At 39.2% G+C, this 21,796-nt stretch overlaps 1 protein-coding gene across 2 annotated transcripts; it reads right to left on the bottom strand.

Annotated features, from left to right (window-relative positions):
• Nucleotides 1–14,735: 14,735 nt before the first annotated feature.
• Nucleotides 14,736–21,675, bottom strand: idh3g (isocitrate dehydrogenase (NAD(+)) 3 non-catalytic subunit gamma). Of its 2 annotated transcripts, XM_014982190.2 has the most exons (13): nucleotides 21,553–21,675; nucleotides 21,336–21,383; nucleotides 21,049–21,060; nucleotides 18,917–19,014; nucleotides 18,716–18,831; nucleotides 18,532–18,592; nucleotides 18,278–18,410; nucleotides 16,943–17,076; nucleotides 16,751–16,853; nucleotides 16,488–16,634; nucleotides 16,269–16,363; nucleotides 16,129–16,189; nucleotides 14,736–15,521 (listed from the first exon to the last, which is right to left on the bottom strand). In XM_014982190.2, exons 1-13 carry the CDS (start codon nucleotides 21,631–21,633, stop codon nucleotides 15,420–15,422), a joined length of 1,191 nt encoding a protein of 396 aa, XP_014837676.2. In that variant the 5' UTR covers nucleotides 21,634–21,675; the 3' UTR covers nucleotides 14,736–15,419. The 2 variants fall into 2 exon arrangements, with proteins under 2 accessions (XP_014837676.2, XP_087863507.1); XM_088007381.1 differs by lacking the exon at nucleotides 21,049–21,060 and having other exon boundaries at nucleotides 21,553–21,674.
• Nucleotides 21,676–21,796: the final 121 nt, after the last annotated feature.

Genomic DNA, 21,796 nt, shown 5'->3' with positions numbered 1-21,796 from the left:
TGTTTAATTCAAATTGTCTGAGAAACTGATTTCTGTGAGGATTTGAGTTTTTCTGTGTGTTTGTTTGGGTTTCTGTGTTCTGCGGAGTCTCCGTGTTTTCCCGACTAGTTACACCTGTTTCTCGTTTCCCCTGATTGTCTCCCTGTCTACTTAAACCCACCTGTGTTCCTTGTTCTTTGTCTTTCGTCAAGTCTGTCATCTATGTGTTGTTTTGATATTCACCAGCTGCCACCAGTTTTTGAGCCTCAGCCTTCTGCTCTTTTCTGTGCTGCCTGGTCTTTTTTGGATTATTTGCGTGCATTTCATCATTAAATCATTGCTTCTTTCATCTCAACCTGAGTCCCCAGTGTCTGCCTCGCCACATCATTACTGCAAATCATGACAATTTCAGCTTTAGTCATCAAAATTAACCCATAATTCTAAGTTTCACTTTCTTTTAATTAAATTGCTTAAATAAATTCAACTTTTTGATATTGTAAATCAATCAGAAAAAGAAGATGAATTGGTACAGATGGTAACCTGTGCATGTTATTGGGGGGAGGGAGGGTAAGGGAAGAAATGGGGGAACAGGAGTGATGCCATCGCAGAATAAAAAGCCATGAGGACAGAACAAAAAATAAAAAAATAATAAAAAAACAGGCTGTTAAGCACAACGTGATAGCAGGGGGAGGCGGCGTGGCCTGTGTTTACTCAGAATGTGTACATAAGTAAGCAGCACCGTGTTTCCATCCAGAAGAAAGTTTGTTTATAGTTGTGCCGAGTGCGAGAAGTGAGAATGCAGATGTGCCGAGTAGCACTCTGGGTGCTTCAGCGGGGTTCGGTGGAAAACGATGAGAATGGGGATTTCTTTCTTCCACTTCCCTTCCTCCCTGCTACATCGCACTCCGCAGTCCCCCTGAGGTGGGTTATGTGTATTTTTTATTCACACCATTAGCAAATGAACACAGTACTGTTCGAAGGTGTACATTTGTACCCGAATGGATTTGAACAGATTAAACTGTTTAGGTTGGTTTATCAGAAGTGGAGAAGATTTATGTGATGTCTTCCAGTTTTATTTATTCCATTACTTTTATAAAAGTATACAGTAAAAACTAATGGTTGCTATGTATGAGTTATTTATACTCTACGCTATTGCGCAGAAGCGCATAAAAGAAGACGGAGTGGATTGTGAAATATGAACAAATTTATGCAATAAAAGCTAAAAATGGACCAGTGAGCTCCGGCCCTGTTGCATATTTTCCACGTTTGATGTCTTTCTGTTGTGAGGCTTCAGGTTCAGCAACTGGATGCTGGAAGATCCGTCTCACAGAGAACCCTGATTCCAGCCTATTGTATCTGATTCTCCCGTCTTGAGGAAGCTTAGATCCTTCAGTGTTTACAGAAATGTGCTGCCTGTCTTTTGTAAGTGTGTTGTGGAGAAGGTAGTCTACTCTGTCATCATCTGTTTGGGTAGCAACATCGAAAACGCTCACTAACCTGATCAGGAGTACTCTGGATAACCTGGAGATCATTGTGCGAAGAAGGATTCTTCATAGAACCAGTGGCATTACAGGCAACTTTTTGGAGCACCCCTTTCATGACACGCTCTCCATCAACAGAGTGTCTTCAGTCAGAGGCTTCCTTTGAACCACTGTAACACAAACTGGCACTGGAGAACCTTCTTGCCCACAACTATCAGCAAATGCAACAACTCTTTGAAGATAACTAAATGAGTCACAACAACTTTTAGCTTCCTTCTGGGATTAATACAGTATTTTTGTTTTACTGAACTGAATTGAAGTGAATGCTCAGTGTGAATTTAGTATGAAGGCTGAATTTCAACACATATGCCAGGCCTTTCAAGTAAAATGCACCGATATTTATTTTTTTATACATAAAAATATCCTAAAATGTTTGACGGGTTTGGATACATTTGTAAGAAACTATAAGAATGTTCACATCAGCTTGAATGCAACATCTTGCCTCACTAGGTCAAAAGGTCAAACATTCACACGAGAGAAAGCTCCAATCAGCAGACACTATAGGACTTTAACTGTATGTTTGCTCTGTATGTTGCATACACAGTGCTTCACTGAAGCATAAAATCAATCTTTATCTGTAGAGCCATCCTGCCTGTAATAATCTTCTTTAAGTGCTTCTTGTTGATATTGGACATACATGGTTCCTATTTCCAATTAAAACCGTCTTTGATCAAATTGCCATAAAAACACAAAATATCTGGGAAAAAGGTGGAACTCCAACAACAACAACAAAAAAAAAGCAATAGTCCGTTTCTGTTGCTTTAGGCAAAATATAATTAAGATGCCATGTGCAGTGGACTGTGTGCTTGATTGATACCTATAGGTGGATATGCACAGAGGAGAGAGTAGGGTAAAAAGAAGCAAACGCTCCAATGCAGTTTCGCTCCGGGGCATCTTGCAGCAGGCCTCTCTAGATGCGTGTACCTGCATTTCTGTGCGCAGTATGGATTTTTAAATAATCAAGAGCAGCAGCGCATGAAGAGAAGAATGGCAGTGATGGAATAGAGACAAGCGTCAGATGAGCTGCAGCTGTTTGTTTAGACAGCTCTCCCTGAATCCTGGAACGTCCCCGTTGTTTCCAACAGACAGCACTCAGTGAGTCAGTGTTACGCAAAGTGGAAGAGACAGGTGAAGAGTTTCAAATGGACACGCGCGCACACACACACGGCAACACACACAATGGAGGTGTATCAATTTCACTTTGTAAATACAGAGTCGAACAAAAAGAGGAAGCCAGGGTAGAAGACCCAAAGCTTTCCATGACAGTGGGTTGGTGAGTGGGGATCCACGTAAATGTTGTCAAGCTGAGGGGAATCCAACCTGCAGGCCAGGTTTTTGATATGGCTCTTTGACCAGGACTGCATGGCCTGTGGGGCACGATTAGTACTATTTTTTGTTGTTGTTGTTTCTTTGCAATTAGTCAATGGGGAGTTGCTGGGTGTTGAGCATGGCCCTTTTCAACTACGACCAGCTCAGCGCAGTTCGACTCGGCTCTACTAGTAATGGTTACATGGTACCAGTCCCATTTTTAGAATCTACTTAGCTGGGAGTGGAGAGGTGGAGACACTGGTTGTGTCACAAGAGCGAGTCCCTTACAAAAGTCCAACCTGCCGCTTGTAAAATCTCACAACAGCGACTGAGGGTATTCGGAGGTTTCGAGGACAATGGCAGATCGAGCAGATTGTTCAGCATAGCTTCCATTGATGCGTTTTGTTTTGTTTGTGTCACTTACACATTACGTTCCGCTACCTCTCGTCTCCGTTCACTATCTGTCTACCCCGCTCACTAAAGTTGGTACTCAGTTGTGATGGAAAACTACCTGAACTGTGTAGAGTAGGGTTGAGCCAAATCGAGCAGCGCTGCTTGGTGCTACTGGGAAAAGGCCAAAGGAAAACAGGCCTTTGCTGGATGAAGACTCTGGGTTTGGTTTCTGATCCATAAAGCAGCTTCCACGTCTGTCAAGAATTAAAGGAGTATTCTGCTTTTTTTTATTTTAGAATTTAGGCTGCATTTAACTATTTCTTGCTCCAAAATACTTTCTAGTGTATTTTTGTCATCCATAACATTATCTTTGCACAGCAAACGACTAGTACAAAACAAAACATCGTTATTTTTCCTTGAGATGAAATTTTTCTTAAAGAAATGTTGGCGTTTTCATCAATATATGGTCATTTATTATTAATAAACCAGACTTTCTCAGCTTAAATTAGCATTTCTCTGTATGTGTGTTCTTGCACCTCTCTTGCGTAGTTCTACATGAATTATAGCACCGACATAGTTTTAATGATGATGCTGTTTAATTACCTGCAGTCACAAAACAAAAACACAGGCATGGACTGAAAGAGTGCAGTGTGAAGAAAAGCGAAGGAAAGAGTGAAGAGAAGAACGGAGGGGTGACTGGTTCTCTGTTTGAGGACTGAAAGAAAAGAGAGGGACTTCTGTGGTGTGTTTACATGTCAGCAGCGTAGTTCCTTCTCTGATTGATTGCGCGTACGTGTTTGTGTATCTGTGCGCGCCTGGGCCGGTGTGCGTTTCCACATTCAAATACTTCACATACCATAAATTAAAGTGAAGCAACGTTATATCAGGTTATGAGCTACGGTTCTTATGGTGATATGCAGTTGGGTTTAATTTCACTTAAGTCCACTCTGAGTGATAATTAATGCGCAGTCCACGAGAGAGGGGCTGAAAAGCTTAAAAAGGCTCATTGAAGGTTGTTTTAATCCTTCACTGTAATTTATAGTGGCACAAACCCACCTCAGAGTGGCAGGGAGTGTAAATTTGAGTTTGGCTAAGTATCATTTTGGCCAGATAGACACCAGTGAGACGAGAGCATGCAAAAATATAGTTAGAATTTCCGTGAGCTAAGGGAATAAAATTGAAGATTATATAATTATTTCATGTTCCAACAAAAACTTTTTTAAATTTATTTCTGATATTAATGGAATTAGGGTGGACAAAAACGGAGGGAAGGATTAAAGGAAAATCTTTAGCTATGTTTGGGTAAGTTTTATTCCTGTACATTACAAGACCAAATTTACTGGCACACCTGGAACCAAAAAGCCTTAAAATAAATTCAGCTTTTATTTTGTATCATTAAATTACTCCAAAAACATTCACAAAAAGCTGACTTAATTTTGTTTGCACAATTGATCAAGTAGGGGATCCCAAGTTAAATTACATATTTTCAGCAAAATCACTGGAGGCGTAATTATTGGTTATTCCTGCTGGGAATTCTTTATAAAACTCATTTTTCAGAGGGACAGCAGTCTGTTATTATCTTTATCATTTCAAAAGGTTGGAGCAAATAGAGAGAAGGATTTCTGGCTTAATCAAATTCTTCTTTCAAAAAAAAAAAAAAAAAGCTTCTGCTTCTATCGGATAACCACGGCATCCTCCTCTTATGACACATGCTCACAGATTTTGAAAGTGGCCTTGGTCAAGGGACTAAGAAGGCTAATGCAAAACCTCCAACTTGAACCTCTTGAGGTCTTGAAGTCCTTTAATCTAGTTTGCAGAAGTTTACTTCCTGAATTTCCTGGGTGAATGCAGATAAATCCATGATTCCCTCCTCCAGCTCCACGTTCTCGGTGACACAAACAGCAGCAGAGGTCCGCTTCTGATCAATTTGAAGAGGTGTTTTTTTTTTCTCTTTTTTCATGGAAATTTTGCATCTTTATTATTCCCTAAACTGGTTAGGTTTCTTGCAGCCAAAATGTTGTTTTTAAACATCATCAGTCCTTGTGAACCGATTCCAAAATCTATCAGACTTGTTTAGGTGTTTTTTGCAAACACTGGAGGCTGACTGTTTAAAGAATAGTAGAAAAGGGTTTTCGGCTGTTGACCCTTTAATGAAGGTCTGCTTATTTCTACAAATATAGCGGTGCAGTAAAACATTGCATCGCCTCTCTGTTTGACCAGTAAGTTCTCCAAAGACTGGCTGAGAATCATAAAAGGAAAACTCTGGAGGAAGTCAGAGCTCATATTTTGGACTCTGCAATGCTGTGGGGTGACTTGAACATGAAAGAAACCTCTAAAACACTTTTACCTTTCCACAAACCGATGTTCAGCTCTGGTAGATGGATACAAGAAGCAACTCACCGAAGTTATTTCAACCAAAGGAGGGAGGATTATCTACGTGAGGATTGGGTTTCTCAGGTTTTTTTTTTTGTTTGTTTTGTTTAAATTTTCAAATCCAGGTTAATTTCGGGTGTTTAGTTGCAATTACATTCTTTAAAACCAATAAGAAAAAGGGTTAGTCATCGGTATGTGAAATTTTAATTTGAAAGAACTAAATATTTATTGCCTTCCTTTTAACATGACTGGCATCCGGTAAAAGGTGTAAAAGTGGCTTTCATCTCCTGTTACAGTCAATGAAACATTGAGTGTCCCTCGCCATATATAGCACACAGTAGGGGTGTCGGGTTTTTACTCTGTGCTGAGAGGCCATCCTCACCTGTGTGCGTGTGTGTGTGTGTGTGTGTGTGTGTGTGTGTGTGTGTGTGTGTGTGTGTGCATGCATGAGTGTTCACCCAACCCGTTTGCTTAATGAAGCCCTTTGTGTGAAACGAGTCTCAAAACTCGATCAGGCTCAGCGTGTCAGCCTGACCCCGATCAGGTTGACTTTCTCATACCATGTCTAGACATGGACGTACATCAGCTTAGCTGTGCTGAAACCGCTTTAGGCTGTCATCAGTGAAGTCAGTATGGTGCTAAAATAAAGGATACTCCGGCAAGAAAGACTTGTATGGCACTGCTACCGCAAATTCCTGAGCGGTACAACTCTAGGAGACAGAAAAGCCAAAGGGGATCCAGAATCAGTTTAACTTTAAGGACTACAAAATATCCCTGGACATGTTTTATCTCTCTCTTTCTCCAGGGACAGATAAAGGTGTAACTCACTTTAAGCAATCTGGGATGTGGAGAAAACCTGCGTCTTGCCTCAAAGCCCTAAAATTTACGACGTTGGCAAACCGCTCTGACAGAGCAAGCTCAGCTCCTGTCTCCATCTGCTGTTGCTCAGTCTCTGGGCTCCTGCAATTGCAATGACAAGGCAGTGACAGGAGTGCTATGCCAATGCATCAACCTGCCAAATGGGAAAGATGACAACTCTCAGAGAATCAACAGTGGATTAGGTGTTCTCTTTTCCACAATGGTCATGTTTTGAAGGCCATGCGAAGCAATAAATGTCACTTTTTAAGTATGCCACGCTGCACCTTCCATGAATAACTCATAAATGTTGAAGGGGAAACCCTTCAGGGCTATATACGAGGTTTAAGGAAAGGGCTTCTCTTGACAGTAAACCGTCCCTGGGTGGCCCCACGTCTTCTTTGCCTTTTAGCAACTGTCCTGACCTAAATGGTTCACAGTTTAGGCCGACTCATATGGGCATGTGTTAGCCATTATCCTGACAACTAGTCAAGCTTATTTCATATCAGGTCTTTTTTAAATGGCAGCCAGCAAGCCACATGTGGCCCAGAACCCATTTCCAAGTGGCTCAAGCCATGGTTTTGACAGAAGAACCAAAAAGAAACCAATATACTTTTGCTAGCCTTCAGAAATACCTATGAAAATGAAAATTCCTACAACAGTAAAGATCATAAATGCAACACTTGGTGGTATAGTAAACCCTCAATGCACCGTATTGGTTTTTTTTTCTCTTGAGCAGTGATTCTACCCAGCTTGATTCATACAACATGTCTCGATCAACGCTGGAATGTAAACTTGTCAGTGAAAACCATAGATGCAGCCCCACTTGGATTCATAAACACTTGTTGATTTTACCATCACATCCAAATGAAAAACCACTGTGCTTTTTTTTCAGTGAATGAAATTACTTGATTATTAAAGTTACATGACTGTGTAACTTTAATAATCGGGTGGTACGGTGAGTTGATGAGTAATGGCTACATGTCTCTAAGGTGATTTAAAGACCTTTCACTCCACGTATTGATTTTTTAAAGCAAAGCTACTTGCTTAAAAATTAAAATACCACCTGAATTTTTCCATCTTCAGTTTTATTTTGCCTTGACCAGGGCGAAAGGGAACGTTTAGATGACTTATACTGCACTTCATCCAAGTTTTTACACCCCTTAAATTGTCCTAATTGGGCTATTTTGCTAAGAGGATTGGACACAAGGTTCAGTCTCTTTATGCACCTCAGGAGACTTGCAGCAGTACCTGAAGTGAAATGTGGTTCTGCTATTAACCCAGGCTTTTTTTAAAAGCAAAACTACTGTGATATTTTCCTCCCTCTTCACTGTTACTGTATGCACCGCTGTGTGCTGGTCTATCACATGAAATACAAATGCAACCTTTCAGTGAAGGTTGAGGTTATAAGCTGACAAAATGTTGAGAAGTTCAGGGAGTATAGATACGTTTGCAAGGTGATACAGACACAAGAATCAGATTTTTTCCACGCACGTAACTCTGCTGTGCTTAAACAGCACCTGTTTTACATTCAGAGCCGCTAGTTCTCACGAGTGTGCTCGACCTAGCCTGGTAAAATTAGAGCATGAGGTCACTGCAAAAATCTGAAAAATGAATCCATATGTGAAACACTTTTTTCAGCTTCACCTTGTTTTTTGGGGGTTTTTTTAGGATTATATGGAAATGTGATGGGAAGCTGTTGATACTTCGAAGCTTTGATGTAGGCAAGGCGAAGGAGCCAGGAAGACGTGTGCAAGAAATTTGAGGTTGACAAAAGGAGAAAGAATGAGGGAAAAATGTTGTCTTAGTTTTCAAAGTAACAAAAGGAGCGCTGAGAGTTTTTTTTCATAAACTGTAAAACAAATAAAATTTAATAAATAAAAGTGCGTCTGCTACACCAATCTTGTTATTTCACGAAATCTCACAAGAAACAAGAACAAAATCATTAATATTTCTGCTTTAAGTTAGGTAAGAAAGAACCATTTAAGTAATTAAGTCTTATTTGACTCATTCTCTGTAGATGTATTTTAAAAAATCCTGGCTGAATCCGGCCAAACGAGAAAGATAAAAACTAAGCAGAGTCACAGCTACACTATAACCTGTCTTCTCTTTGACCTGTGCAAATTCACGCGTGTTGCTGGTGACCCCGTCCTGAGGCCAGATGCGTTCTAGCTGAAAATTAAACATGTCTGCAGCTTCTCAGACAGGTCACCAGGTCCACAGAAAAGGACTACACCTTCATTTGACGTGGAATGCTTTTTAAATTATTTCACTCTCATCCAACATTACGTACGGCTTTGTCCAGTCATTTCATTTTTCACTTTGCTCATTTTCAAAACGTTGGAGACAAGGCAACACGTCAAAACCCTAACAGTCACCTTCTCCTCTTCCAACTTTTCACTCGGAGCAAAACAAAAAAAAATAAAACAGAATCCAGCCGGGATGTCACAGTGAATGGAAAAATCCAATCAAAGCTGAGTTTTCTGGTGGATTTGCGGAAACCAGTTTTCATCAAAACTTTAATGCGTGACCCACAGACAAGGGATGGGGCAGCATAGACATTCAAGACATAAGGGGGGCCACAACTAGGTGGAAATCAGAAAAATGATCTAACAAGAAAAGAGAAAACTTTAAAACCTAACCCTCCACCCCACTTTTCGTTTCCCTGCAATTAGTTGAAATTGACGAGGTTTTTTTTTTTTTCCCCCGGAAAGCAGATCATTTGTAAAATTTACCTTAAAGTCATAAAGCTTTTGAATGTAACAAGCCTACAATCTTGAGAATGTTTGTGTTGGAATGACTGTGGTAATAATAATAATAATAATAATTAACAGAAAATATTTAAGAAGGATTAAAAATGTGCATGGGGCATGTGTCAATAAGCCTGACTCAGTTCTGCCAATCCTGTCAGGAGGAATGGGCCTAAATCACAGCAAACTTGTGGAGGGAAATCCAAAATGTATTTCACAATAATAATGTATGTAAAATAATTCTCTAAAATAATTTTAAAAACTCCTCTTGGTATTCCTATCTGAACCAAAGTGTGAAAAGTTTTGTCTGATTATAACTGGACAATTGTCTTTGTTTCTTTTCATACACTCTGAAAAAAAAATATGTTTTTATAAATGTAATTGTGAAAAGAAATACGGAGAAGTACAATGGTTAATTAGATGGGGAGCATTTTTTTTATTCATTTTTTAGAATTACTACATGAAATTAAATTGTGATCAAAACAGGCTATGGGGCAAATTATATCCAAGCCTTTTTGTTGTGATTTTCAGCCAGATGTGCTTTTGTTGTTGTGTTTTGCACCTCAGTAACAGTGACAACAGGTGGGAGATGGTTGATGAGCTGAGTCACAGGACATGCAGGAGATTGATTACATTATTTCTAATAGTCCTCTGGGGGGGAAAAAAACTGCATTTACATTGTTAACCAAGCACATCTGATTTTTTTTCTTTTTAACTTGTAAACACAAAGTTGGAAAATGGAGGACTGCCAAGTTGACAAAGTGCCAAAATGCTACAAGTTCAAAAGAGTAGGACTTTCATGACATCAGGGCAGTGTTATGCAGGTTGTCATGAGTACAGCATGTTTGCTCTGATACGACTCCATTAAAACCCGCTGAACTCACAGTAATGGCACATGCAAAAACACATTTAATGGCCAGAGACCAAAAAAGAGAGAGAGGGAGAGAGAGAGAGAGAGAGAGAGAGAAAAAAGCAGGTAAGTAAAGCCAAGAAACGAGGAAGGCATTCAGCTGGAACAAATAGTGCATCAATATCCAATCAATCACTGTCTTTACTTCTCCTCTTTTGTTTCCTCTTCAGCCAGCATGTGGCCAGTTTGCCATAATGAATCAGATTGTTTTCTTCAGAATGAAGACAGCTCCTCTGCTTTTTATCATAAACATGTAACCAAACAGAAATAGCCCACAGTCTCCACTCCATCTCACTCTGCCGCGGGGGTTTAAGTGCCAGAGGGAGGAAAAAGAAATAGTTTGTGAAGGGCTTCGGGAAAAGCGAGCGGGATCTTATTCAGACACAATGCAATAAAGCACCTGACACACATTCCCAATATTTAGCCTCTCTGAAGCGATGACAGGTCAGGATGCCGGGGGCAGAGGGGCATTAAGGACCAGCTTGTTTAGCAGGTGGAAGAAGTGAGAGCATGGCTGCAGTAAAAAAAAAAAAAAAAAAAAAAAAAATGCATGCAGATGGTTACCACATACCTGAGAGCGTGCCTAAACACCAGGCTGTGCCGGGAGCGTTGGATTACATCCCCGGGGATGAAACGGAGAGCGGTACGGATCTTCAAATCTTGTTTGCAAGATACGGCGAAAAGCAATGCGGTTGCGCAACAAAAGCGTGCGAGCTTTTTTTGTTTTGACTACGAGCACAAAGAGAGGAGATCCCTGTTAAACACCGACTGATGCCAAAGTCGAAGGCTAAAGCTCCTTGTTGACCGATATGTGTGGCAACGCAGCTTCGTCGTGATTGTTTGCGGGTCTGAAAATAAGAGGTGAGTGAAGCAACGTAACCTGGACAGATGAGCTGTTTTACAGACACAATGAACTCGCCACGTGCTATTAAAGCCCCTGGAATCAAAATAACAGCTTAAAATGCAGGGTTGGATGCAGGCCTTGACACAAAGGTTTACTGGAGACCCATGAGAGTTTCTTAATGCTGAAAGGTTTTCTGTCAGCATATGCTTGCCCCAGTAAAAATGTGCATACTAATGCACAAAGAAAGAAAAAAAACATTCGCATGCCTTGAGGTTTTTCCACATTTTGTCATGACACTACCACTCACCTTCAAATAAAATTATATATGGCTCGAAATGGTTTTACAAAAAAAAAAAAGAATAAAATCTGAATAGTTTGGTGTGCTTTCCTGTTCATCCCACTTTACTCCAATACGTCTAAATAAAAACCAATTGTTCAGAAGTCGCCGAACAGTCTGCATGTGTGCAATAGTGCTTCACCAAATAAAATCTCAATAAAATCCATTTGCATTTGTAAAGTTGCAACATGTGGAAAAGTTAAAGGGCTGGGTAAATACTTTTGTAAATCATTGTGAAACCGCCGGATAAAATATGGTAAACAACACACTTTTCACAGCAAATACGCTTCCTTCACTCTTGTTTGCGTCATGATTTTTCGGTTTCCTCTCCGCATCGATTTTCCCCCTCTGCAAATGTCACCGCAAACCACCAGAAACCCCTTTCCGTGCGTCTCTGGTGAGAGCCGCCACTGTCGAGGGAAACACTGGCAGCTACTGTGAACAGACAGGCATGAGTCGCGCTCGCAGCCCAATATAGCCACTCGGGATGGCACAAGCAAGAAGAAATACCTGACTGCTGGCGTAACTTAATGTGGCGAAGGCGTAGTGTTTCAGAGGAAGGACTGAAGGAGCGAGGAAAACAAAGCTGCTGACTGGTTACAGCTGTTCTTCACGATGGCTGATCAAAAGCAAGCTGATGGATGAAAATCCCCTGCATCTCAAACAGCACTGATTATCGGGGGAGCGATACATCTTATATACTTTCCAAAGGAAATTATGTGCATTAGATCTTGGATCACATTGGTATAATAGCTTTTGAGTGTACACCCCTTTTAGGGAAAGAAAAAAAAAAAAAAAAAAAAGGCAATTTTAAACTGCTGAGGCTCAGTGCTTAATCTTTGATTGAAGTTGGATACAATTAAAACGTAGTCATTTAAACTAATGAGAAAGTTAGAAAAAAAAAGTTAGAAATATTGAAATTAAAGCGACATAACTTTTATTCAACATCACATGTTTCAACGTGTCAAATTGTAATTCGGTGACTTCTAAATGCATCTGGCTGCAGTGGATTTTAGTTGATCGTATTTGAGAAAGCAGAGTTCTGAATGGAAAACTGTATGGTAAGTTTGGCGAATTTTTTGTAAACATTTGAAAAAAACAAAACATGTCAAATTCAATTATGATTTGATTTGTGTTGGTTTATCCCATAAAATCTCACTGAAATGTTCTGTCTCGAACAGTTTATCGTTTATGTTGACTCGGCATAAAACCCTCGACAGTTTTTGATATCAATAGTACTGCCTGTTGGAGCACAATCTTTTTCTTGAATTAGAAAATAAAAGAAAAGAAAAACAAAAGACATGCCAAAAGACCTAGCTACATTTTGTACAACGTACAATTTATTGTGAATAGAAACATTTCGGACTGGCTGAAAATGCTCAAACTCTGGGGGAAAAAAAGAAAAAGAAAAAAGTTGTTCATCTTTTAAAAGCAGCCTTTGCAGCACAAACCGTAGTGAAAGTTTAAACAAAGTCTTTGTGCAACTATTGAACGGTGACCCATGAAGGTCAAATGACCGGTGGTTTGTTGCAACATCTCTTTCTTTCTCTAAACCCGTGTCCATCTGCCTCGGGGTTCGGCTCCAGCTGAGGCTCAGAGGGGACACAGCAGCAGCAGCAGCAGCGGCGGCGGCTCAGAGGGGGGAAACCAGAGTGGAGGAGGTCTATCTTTCAGCAGTGATGGGAAGTGATGTGAACTATGCTGAGGTAAACAACCTGAGAGGACTACACTGATTGAAAAAAGCTGCTTTGGAGCAGAAGAGCAAATGCAGAAAGTATAATAAAACAGGTTGACTGTAAGTGAAATAGAGTGGAACCATCTCAGAGCCAGTTGGCTGTCTCCGCAGAGTAAATAATTGACATGAATGAACGGGCAGTCAAACCATTACAGACAGACAACTGGCAAACACCAAAGTGCTCACCTGCAGCTATTTCCTCCACACTTCTTCCACACACTGCAGGACCTCATTGTGTTGCTGATTCCTACAGACAATCTGCAGAAGAAAAGGCCTAATCTCTAAGGAGTTCTCTGTACCGTACGCAAATGTTCAAACAAAGGGAGAAGTTTGCAACTTTCCCACACAAAACCGGTCGGACGATGATAAATCGTTCAGCATCATTGCATTCAGATGTGGCCTCATGACCGACGGTCTTATCACGGAAAGAGGTGGACCGCGATTATTTGTGCAGAGCGTCACCAAGACGTCAGTCCTGATCAATGCGCCACTATCACGTCTATTTGCTTGGCAATTTATCTCACTGTCTGTGTGGTCATAGCTCCGGATCCAACAAAAACCACTGCGCTTATTAGGAGTTATAACTAAAAACAGAAAAAAGTGGATAATTTTAGCAGAAGGTGTTGGAAGATGTAATCTTTTTCTATGTGTAAACTAGAGGAAAAATAAGTGAAAGCTCGATTTTAGGAACAAATTAACTGTCAACGGTTAATTTAAATAAAAATGCGGCAAAATTAATAAAACGGCCTCCATTTAGTGTTTTGTTCTTAACTGTTAAACTTATGCAACTGAGTCCTTCACACCACAGCAGCTGCAGAAAGTTGCCACTTGTTGCCACCTAGTGATGAAATGTAAATCAGCAGACTATCGTCCAACAATGCAGGTCAGATGGTAATGATGCATGAAATTTTAAAACAAGCAGAAGGATCAGTGAGCTTAGGAGAAATGTCATCTGGAGAAAAGACCAAAGTTTGAAGCAACATGATAAATCTTATAAAAAATAAGCTGTTTAGTGGTGTAACTTGGGTAAAAATTAATAGCAAGGCTCTTTTTTTTTTTTGCAAAGAATCTTGTTGCAGAGCTGCATCCACATTATGTTTCCGATAAACATCCTTCATTGGTCATCCAAAATTAAAGTACATTGCAAAAATAAATATAGTTTTTAATTTTTTCTGCACTTTAATGTGATTTATCAACAAAAAAGGGCACAGTAAAAAAAAAGTGGAAGAAGAAACATGCAAGTTGTTTTTGTAACATTAACAAATAATCAAGTAAAAGTGGCATCAATTCTCAGTCATTTTTTTTCATTGCATGTGCAGATGAAGGTCCTTCTTTAGGGAAATGTCTTCAGATACTAAATGTTTACTAATGTTCTCTTACATCCGACACATTCGCAGAGCAGTTGGAATGATGCCGAGATTAAAGCACACACGCACCTTGTTTACATGTAGTACGGTAGATGAGTCTGAATTCACACAAACGCAGCACTTTTTAAGGGGTTGCAAACAAAGAAATTCAAAGCAATTCCTCATTTTCCATCCCACATCACAACCATGTTCTATTTTGTGTAATTTTTCTCCTAAAGTCCCATAAAATACATTTTACATTCTTTCTGGTAATTGACAAAAATGTGAACATATTGAGGATATATTGCAGTGAGGCACTGTACTTCAACCTGCTTTATATTCAAACCTCTTTACAAAAGACGCATTGGAGACACATTTCTTTATTGATAGCACATTATACAGTAACCGTGACCCTCTGCTTTAAAAACATTTGTCTGGTTAAACTCTGATCTAATTGATTTTGTCAAATATTGTGGAAAATATCAGCGAAAAAACTTCAGTCACAGCAGTTACTTGATCTAGTCTGGTCTGTTTGGATATCACATATAGCTGAACCAGTTTTTTTTTGTTTTTTTTTTAAATCACAGATTGCATTTCAGAAGCAATCTGTTATGACAAAAAAAGACTTTACATGATCACTTAGCATTTAAGTTGATTCCAGAAAGATGCTGTGTAACTTTAGCATGAAAAATAAATAACTCGTATAAGAAAGCAGTGAGAAGACAAGGCAGCCAAATGATACAGACGTTATTACTGCCTACAATATGTAGTTGTTGTGAAACAGTTAAAAAAAAAAAAGAAGAAGGCCCCAATATGATGATGCACTGATAAACATCTCAACGCAAAACTTCCAGGGAAAAAAAAAAAAATTACAGTAGTTTTTATTATCCGATAGGAGTGATACTGTATTTTCTTAACTCGTGAATTTTTTTTAACTGTTAAGGGATTTGAACAGAAATGCTTGTAAGTCCTGTTTTTCATATTGTACAGGCTGCTCGGCTCCATACCCATGATTCCACACCGCTGAAGCAGCGTCGACAGAGACCCATTAGATGTCTGCAGTGAGCTGTCCTTTGCTCTGGATGACCCTCATGATGGATTGGACCACCTCGGATGTGGTGCCCAGACCCCCCAGATCTGCTGTGTGCAACTGCAACCACAAGAGCACGATGTAAACAAACAGCCACGATCCCATTAAAACAAAAACATATATGATTCTTGGAGATTTTAAATAATTTCAGGCTTTTTTTAATTGAGGATTTGAACTGTTCTGCAAAGGGAGCTCGTATAACTCATGTCTTTGCTGCTCTTCACTGGTTACCAGTTTGTTTTAGATTCCAGTTTAAAATTTTTGTTTTAACTTTTAGGGCTCTGCATGATCAGGCCCCCCAGTATGTATACAACATGTTTAAGCCTCAGAGCTAGGAGCGCCGCTGATCAGAGGCTTTGGTTGGCTCGACATGCTCCATTTGAAACCCGTGGGGATCGGTAGTTTCAAGCTGCTGTTCCCTGAATGTGGAATTTTCTACCATTGTTTTTATATTGTATCGATTCCATTGATCATTTTGAAAAGCCCATTTGTACAGACAGGCTTTTGTGAAGAACTTTGAGATTTTTATCTGTGAAAGGTGCCGTACAAACAAAATTGTACTTCTATCTTCAGGACTGAGAAATTATACAGCATAAAACTTATTTTCATAACAAAAGATGCAAATTCTACATCAGCTTGACAGCATGCTCAGCTTTAGTGGACTCACCCTAGTTTCATTCATTGTGGTGAGTACTGCATTCCTTATCAAGTTGGCATAGTTGTAAAGCCTGGACAAAAAAGCAGAAAGTGTTATTAGCTTTATGTACTGGCAATGCTATATCTTTTATCTATACGAGTAGAACGTACTTGAGGTGGTCCAGCATCATGCAACTGGCCAGCAGCATAGCAGTGGGGTTAGCAATGTTTTTCCCTGCAACACTTTTCCCTGTGTTCCTTGTAGCCTGAGATCCACAACATAGAGAGAAAGAAAGAGAAATTAACCTCTTAAATATTTTATGTAAAAAACACATATACATATTTTTAAAGTGACAGACTTAACTATGCTGCTAATTTACAGTCACTTACCGTTTCAAACACGGCGTAGTCCCGACCATAATTGGCGCCAGGCACAAGGCCAGGCCCTCCCACCAGGCCGGTGCACACGTTGCTGACAACGTTCCCATACAGATTAGGCATCACCATCACGTCAAACTGTTGGGGTTTGGACACAAGCTGGAAATGCAGAAGAAATCACAGTAAGAAAAAAAAAAATATATATATATATATTTTTTTTTTTTTTTTTTTTTTGAAAACTGCCACACTAAATCCAGACTCATTAAGATTTCCACCTGCATGGTGGTGTTATCCACGATCATGCTGTCGAAAGTGATGTCGGGGTATCCAGAGGCCACTTCCCTGCAGCACTGCAGAAACAAGCCGTCTCCAAGCTTCCTGTGGTGACGAACAAACCGATGGATATTCCAAAAATAAAATAAAAAAAATAACGAAGGGTTGGACTATTTGGAGTCGAAGTCACTCACATGATATTGGCTTTATGCACTGCAGTGACCCTGCGGCGACCTTTCTCCCGAGCCAGTTGAAACGCATACTCAGCAATCCGGAGGGAATTGGTCCTGGTGATGATCTTCAGACACTCCACTACCCCCGACACACTCTAAGACAAAAAAAACAGATAAATTATGTCTTAAATAGCCAGTACAGTTCTAATAATGTTTTCAAATGACACCTTAAAAACAAGATGGTGATCTGAGGAAATGAATAAGGCAGTCATGACTCTACAATGTGCCAATATGCTGGGTAAAGTCTAAGGCTCAAATCACCACAAGCACAGCGACTTTCCTATGTTGATGTTTCAACAAACTTGTGTCATAGCAAACACTCCGCCTCTTTTTAAACCTTCAAAACATGTCAAAGGTCTTTAATGGCGGAACTCATTCATTACACCAGTCAAATCAACCAGACCGACAGCGCCGCATTTATTATCAGCAATAGTGCAGAGTAGAAAAGGTGGAAAGAAGTTGCATAAACGAAGAACCTAGAAACATTAACATGCTCATACAAAGAGAACGCATTTTAACTGAAAGTGGAAAACAACAAAAATCATGGAAGCTAAATGGAAATGCGACTTTAGATTGAGACGGTGGTAATCCAACCTCCACTTTAACCCTGAAAATATTTTTTTCCCACTTATTTGCAAGCGGAAATATGCGTATGTGTGATAAAAAGCCTTTCATGTTGCTACTGTAATGTGATGAACCTTTCAGCTCTCCATCCTTCTATATTCTGAACTCTGATACTTATTCAAGTGGATATTTATTCCTGCTCATAGGGAGTCGTGCAGCAGCGTTGTTCACAGTGGGGGATTGAACTGACTGAACCTTAAACTTGATCTGGCTGAAACAATAAATTAAATAAATAAAAAAACAAACCATGAAAAAAAAAAATTGAGTAGAGAGAAATCAAGAATAATTGAACTCACAGTAGATTCTCCAAGTAAAAATCCAACACTCTTCTGTTCAACATATTACTGTCACTGAAAATAGATTTTCATGATTACATCTGAGGTAATAGTGGGTTCATCTTCTCATCACACCTAAATTAGATCCGACTAACAAACCTAATCTACTGCTTACTGAGACAGCTGCACCAGTTTAGGCAGTTTAATGAAGTCAGTATTGATTCATGTCAGCAGCTGAGTTTGAGCAAGCCGTTTCTGTATTTTCAAGCTTATATAAATGGCAGCATTTAAGTAAAAAAAAAAGAAAAAAAAAAGAAACTATAAAACAGTGGGAGGAAAAGTAGAAGTCCAACAAAGCAACAGCAGCGGAGCACTGATTTATTTCTCCCAGTCTGACCTCGTGCTCCAGACTGCTGTATTCCCCTTCTGTGTTCTCCCTGATGATCATGATGTCGATGTTCTTGTGCCGAGTTTGGACTCCAGGGAGGGACTGGCAGTGCATCACGTTGGCATACAGATCCAAGCTTGTGCTGTTGAAGGAGAAAAATGATCGACCGAGCGCACGCAGGGGACCAAATTAAGTTAGAAAGGTGAGCCATCTGACAAAACAGGGCATTTATCAAGGGAGCTAAATATTTTATCCACACCTACCGTAGGAGATTATTTCTGGATTTCACAGATGGCGGCATGGTATGTTTGGTCTCTATGTTGCCTAACAGGAGGGTTGGGTAATTCTGAAGTTAGACTGCAGTAATGTGGCGTTATGATGAATAACATGTTGCCCCTCCTCCCCTCACATTTTTACGGTCTGAATGGGGCTAAAAGCTTAGCTTACCTTTAAGAGCAACTCCATTTCGGCGGATGGCGGTAATGGCGTTATCGATATCGTCCTCGGCCTCCAGAGCTGAGTTGACATGCACCACCTCAAAGTCCACAGGCACACAGCTGAACCTACAGGCGTGATTACCAGTGATGAAGGGGGTCGTCATCTTTTTATAGTCGAGTCTAATCAGGATTTAGCTCTGAGGGAACTAACCTGAAAACCTCTCTAACGTGACTAAGAAGCTCTGGACCGATTCCATCCCCGGGTATCAGCGTCACGGTGTGTCGACCTCCATACTTTGCAGGAGGCGGCTGCAAATACCACCATGAAACCCCGTATTAACTATTTTAACACAACAGGAATCCTGCTGTTTTGCTAACTTGAATTAATAGGCTACAAAGGAGTTGAAAGGCTGTGCACTTTAGTATTACAATAATCAATAAAAAAAATGAAGCAAGCATTTACAAATGCCAACCATGTTTAAATTGTTAAAACATTTCCAAAGTGCTATAATTTAACTTTTAATTTAAAATACAGTTTTTGTGCTGGGCTAAGTAGTCTGACATTGGTTGAATGTTGAGTCTTGAGTATTAAATGTTGATTCTATTGGACAGGATATGCTTTCAACTTTCAAGTGTAAAATTACATTCTCAATTGGATTTAGGTCTGGACTTTGACTAGGACATTTTAAGGTCAATATATTTTGATCTAAACATTCCATTGTACCTCTAAGAGTATACTGAATCAGAAAAAAGGAACCATACCTTCATTTCTAGTCAATTAGATTGCTGTAATTAACTGTTTGCTGGTTGAACTGTAATGAAATGGTTTAGATCAAAGCACATGGCCCAATCAAAGTCTAGACCCAACTCCAACTGAAAATCTGTGGACAGAAAAAAAAAAGTTGCTATTCATAAGTTCTCAATCATTTCTCAAATCTGCCTTAGTTTGAGCTATAAAGCATTTTAATAAAAGATTTTAAAAAAAGAGCGGTTCTAAAACTAATGACTCAGGCTGAATACGTTCAAGTTAATCCTTACATATTTTTATTAGCAGTTTAAAGTTTGTGGTTGTAAAGTGTTTCTCTATATTTTTGCACTGAGAAATTGTGGTCTAGATTTTATTCTGAAAATTGTCTTTAGATAGTTTTGTCATGTTGGTCACACATAACCACAAAAGAGATGTTTCATTTGCAACGTAAATAGCCACAAGTTTTATAAAGACTTGTGAAAACTTTATGAAATATATAAAAGTCATCTTATCTAGCTCAAAAAGATCCATTTACTACTGCTCACTATTGTGAATTGAGAACTTCAAACAATCCTGACAAGAAAGTCAGCTGTCATGCAACAGTGAACTAAAACACCATAAAGGTACCAATTGTTTGCAATTAAGGCATTGTCAGAATTTTGCAAATGGTTATCTCATGAATAAATTTGTGTCTCTACTCTAAGCTGGAAACAAGGTCAGGTGGACCATCCTGTTCTTGGAGAAACCGGTTTCAGCTAGTTCAGAGAAACCGCTCTGCCCCTTATCTTTAAGTTTTTGTTTTATGACCGACCCCCACCCTGCTTTCAATGAAACTAGGCTGCTGCAGGGGGACAAGGTGGAGTTGTCCTGAGGCACCACTGAGACTCTCCCTCTTTGGTTGTTTACATGTACAGGTTAGAATACCCAACAGGTACAAAGGGGAAAAAAAACTGTTTTTTTTAAACTGTTAACGTTGGTGTAAAGTATTTTAATATCAATCTGGCACAACTGGAATAACTATTAGAATAGTTATGAATTATTTTGAATATAAGCGCACATTTACTGAATTACTTGAACACTTCATGTGATACAAACTGATCAATCTTCCATGTATTGCAAATGTTCTTAAATATACAGTACAGTTGCATGAAGAATGGAAAGACACCAATCAGGTTTTACACAAAAGGTTTGAGATCTAAGCTCCCCCCTGCCACACATGCAATAAAACAAAGTTATGAAACTTATTTTATGCAGGTAAAAATTTAGAATCTGATTAAACATTAAGGAATAAAAAGATTATCCAGATTTATGCAGAAAAGTATGTGGCCAACATTTTATGACTTTTCGCAAACTTAAGTAATTGAACCAACATGCAAGCACCTAGTAGATGTGTTTATAAACAAAATGATGGACGGTTTTAATTTAATGCATTTAATGTAAATGAGTAAAATGCCTTTGTGATTATTCAGCATGACTGGCTAGAAAAATCAGATGATCCCAGTCTCAGACTGATAAATTGATGCATTCCTTCCAACAAATAAGTTCAGTCATGCATTTTAACCCAAAGCAGGCTAAATCAAAAGTCAGCTACTTACGATGTTGTCGCTCTGTTGATAAAGAAGAAAGATAAGGAAGGGAGAATAATCATCAGTTTGATTGAGACATACAAGAACTTATTAAAAACCAAAAATGTGATAAATGAACACAGGACATTTTCTGACACTCCCATGACCCCATAGAAAGTGAAAATGCAGTATGGTTTATCGACAGAAATCAGAGAGCAGTAGTGTTGATTTAGGCATTTTGTATTGAGTCGAGTAAAAAAAAAAAACAACAACTAAGATTTAATTCTGTTTCTGCCAGGACAGTCTCAGATACTCACAACATGAAGTGTTTTAGTCCGGTGACTTGTCAAAGTTGTTCCAAATACCTGAAAAGTTTAACAATATGAGATTTTTGAGTGAACCCCCAAAATACTCACAGGGTGGCACTGATGTTATATTATTTGACCTTGTGTCTAGTAGAAAAATACAAACAGTAACTTCAGTCTAAGGATAAAATTACAGAATGATACAACAGAACAAGATGTTTCGTCTTACTTTAACTGTATTTCCCAAGTGTCGACCCCAGAGAGGATTTATAATCCTAGAGACAGAAAGCACAGCACTGTGAGCAGCCATCTTGATTATGAGGAAGCAGCCGTCGCGTGCGAGTGCAAGTGTCTCCTATGTTTTTTATATTCGCTCTTATTAATTTTTTTTATTTAAAAAAAAAAACAAATATATGTATTTTAACATTTTTAAAGACAGCTTGAAAATAAATAAAAAGCAAAAAAAAAAAAAA

Source organism: Poecilia mexicana, unplaced genomic scaffold, assembly GCF_051168715.1.
Source record: "Poecilia mexicana isolate PSO_F unplaced genomic scaffold, ASM5116871v1 scaffold_7, whole genome shotgun sequence".
Lineage (NCBI taxonomy): Eukaryota > Metazoa > Chordata > Actinopteri > Cyprinodontiformes > Poeciliidae > Poecilia > Poecilia mexicana.
The sequence above is the reverse complement of the archived record's forward strand: the minus strand, read 5'-3'. Positions and strand labels throughout refer to the sequence as shown.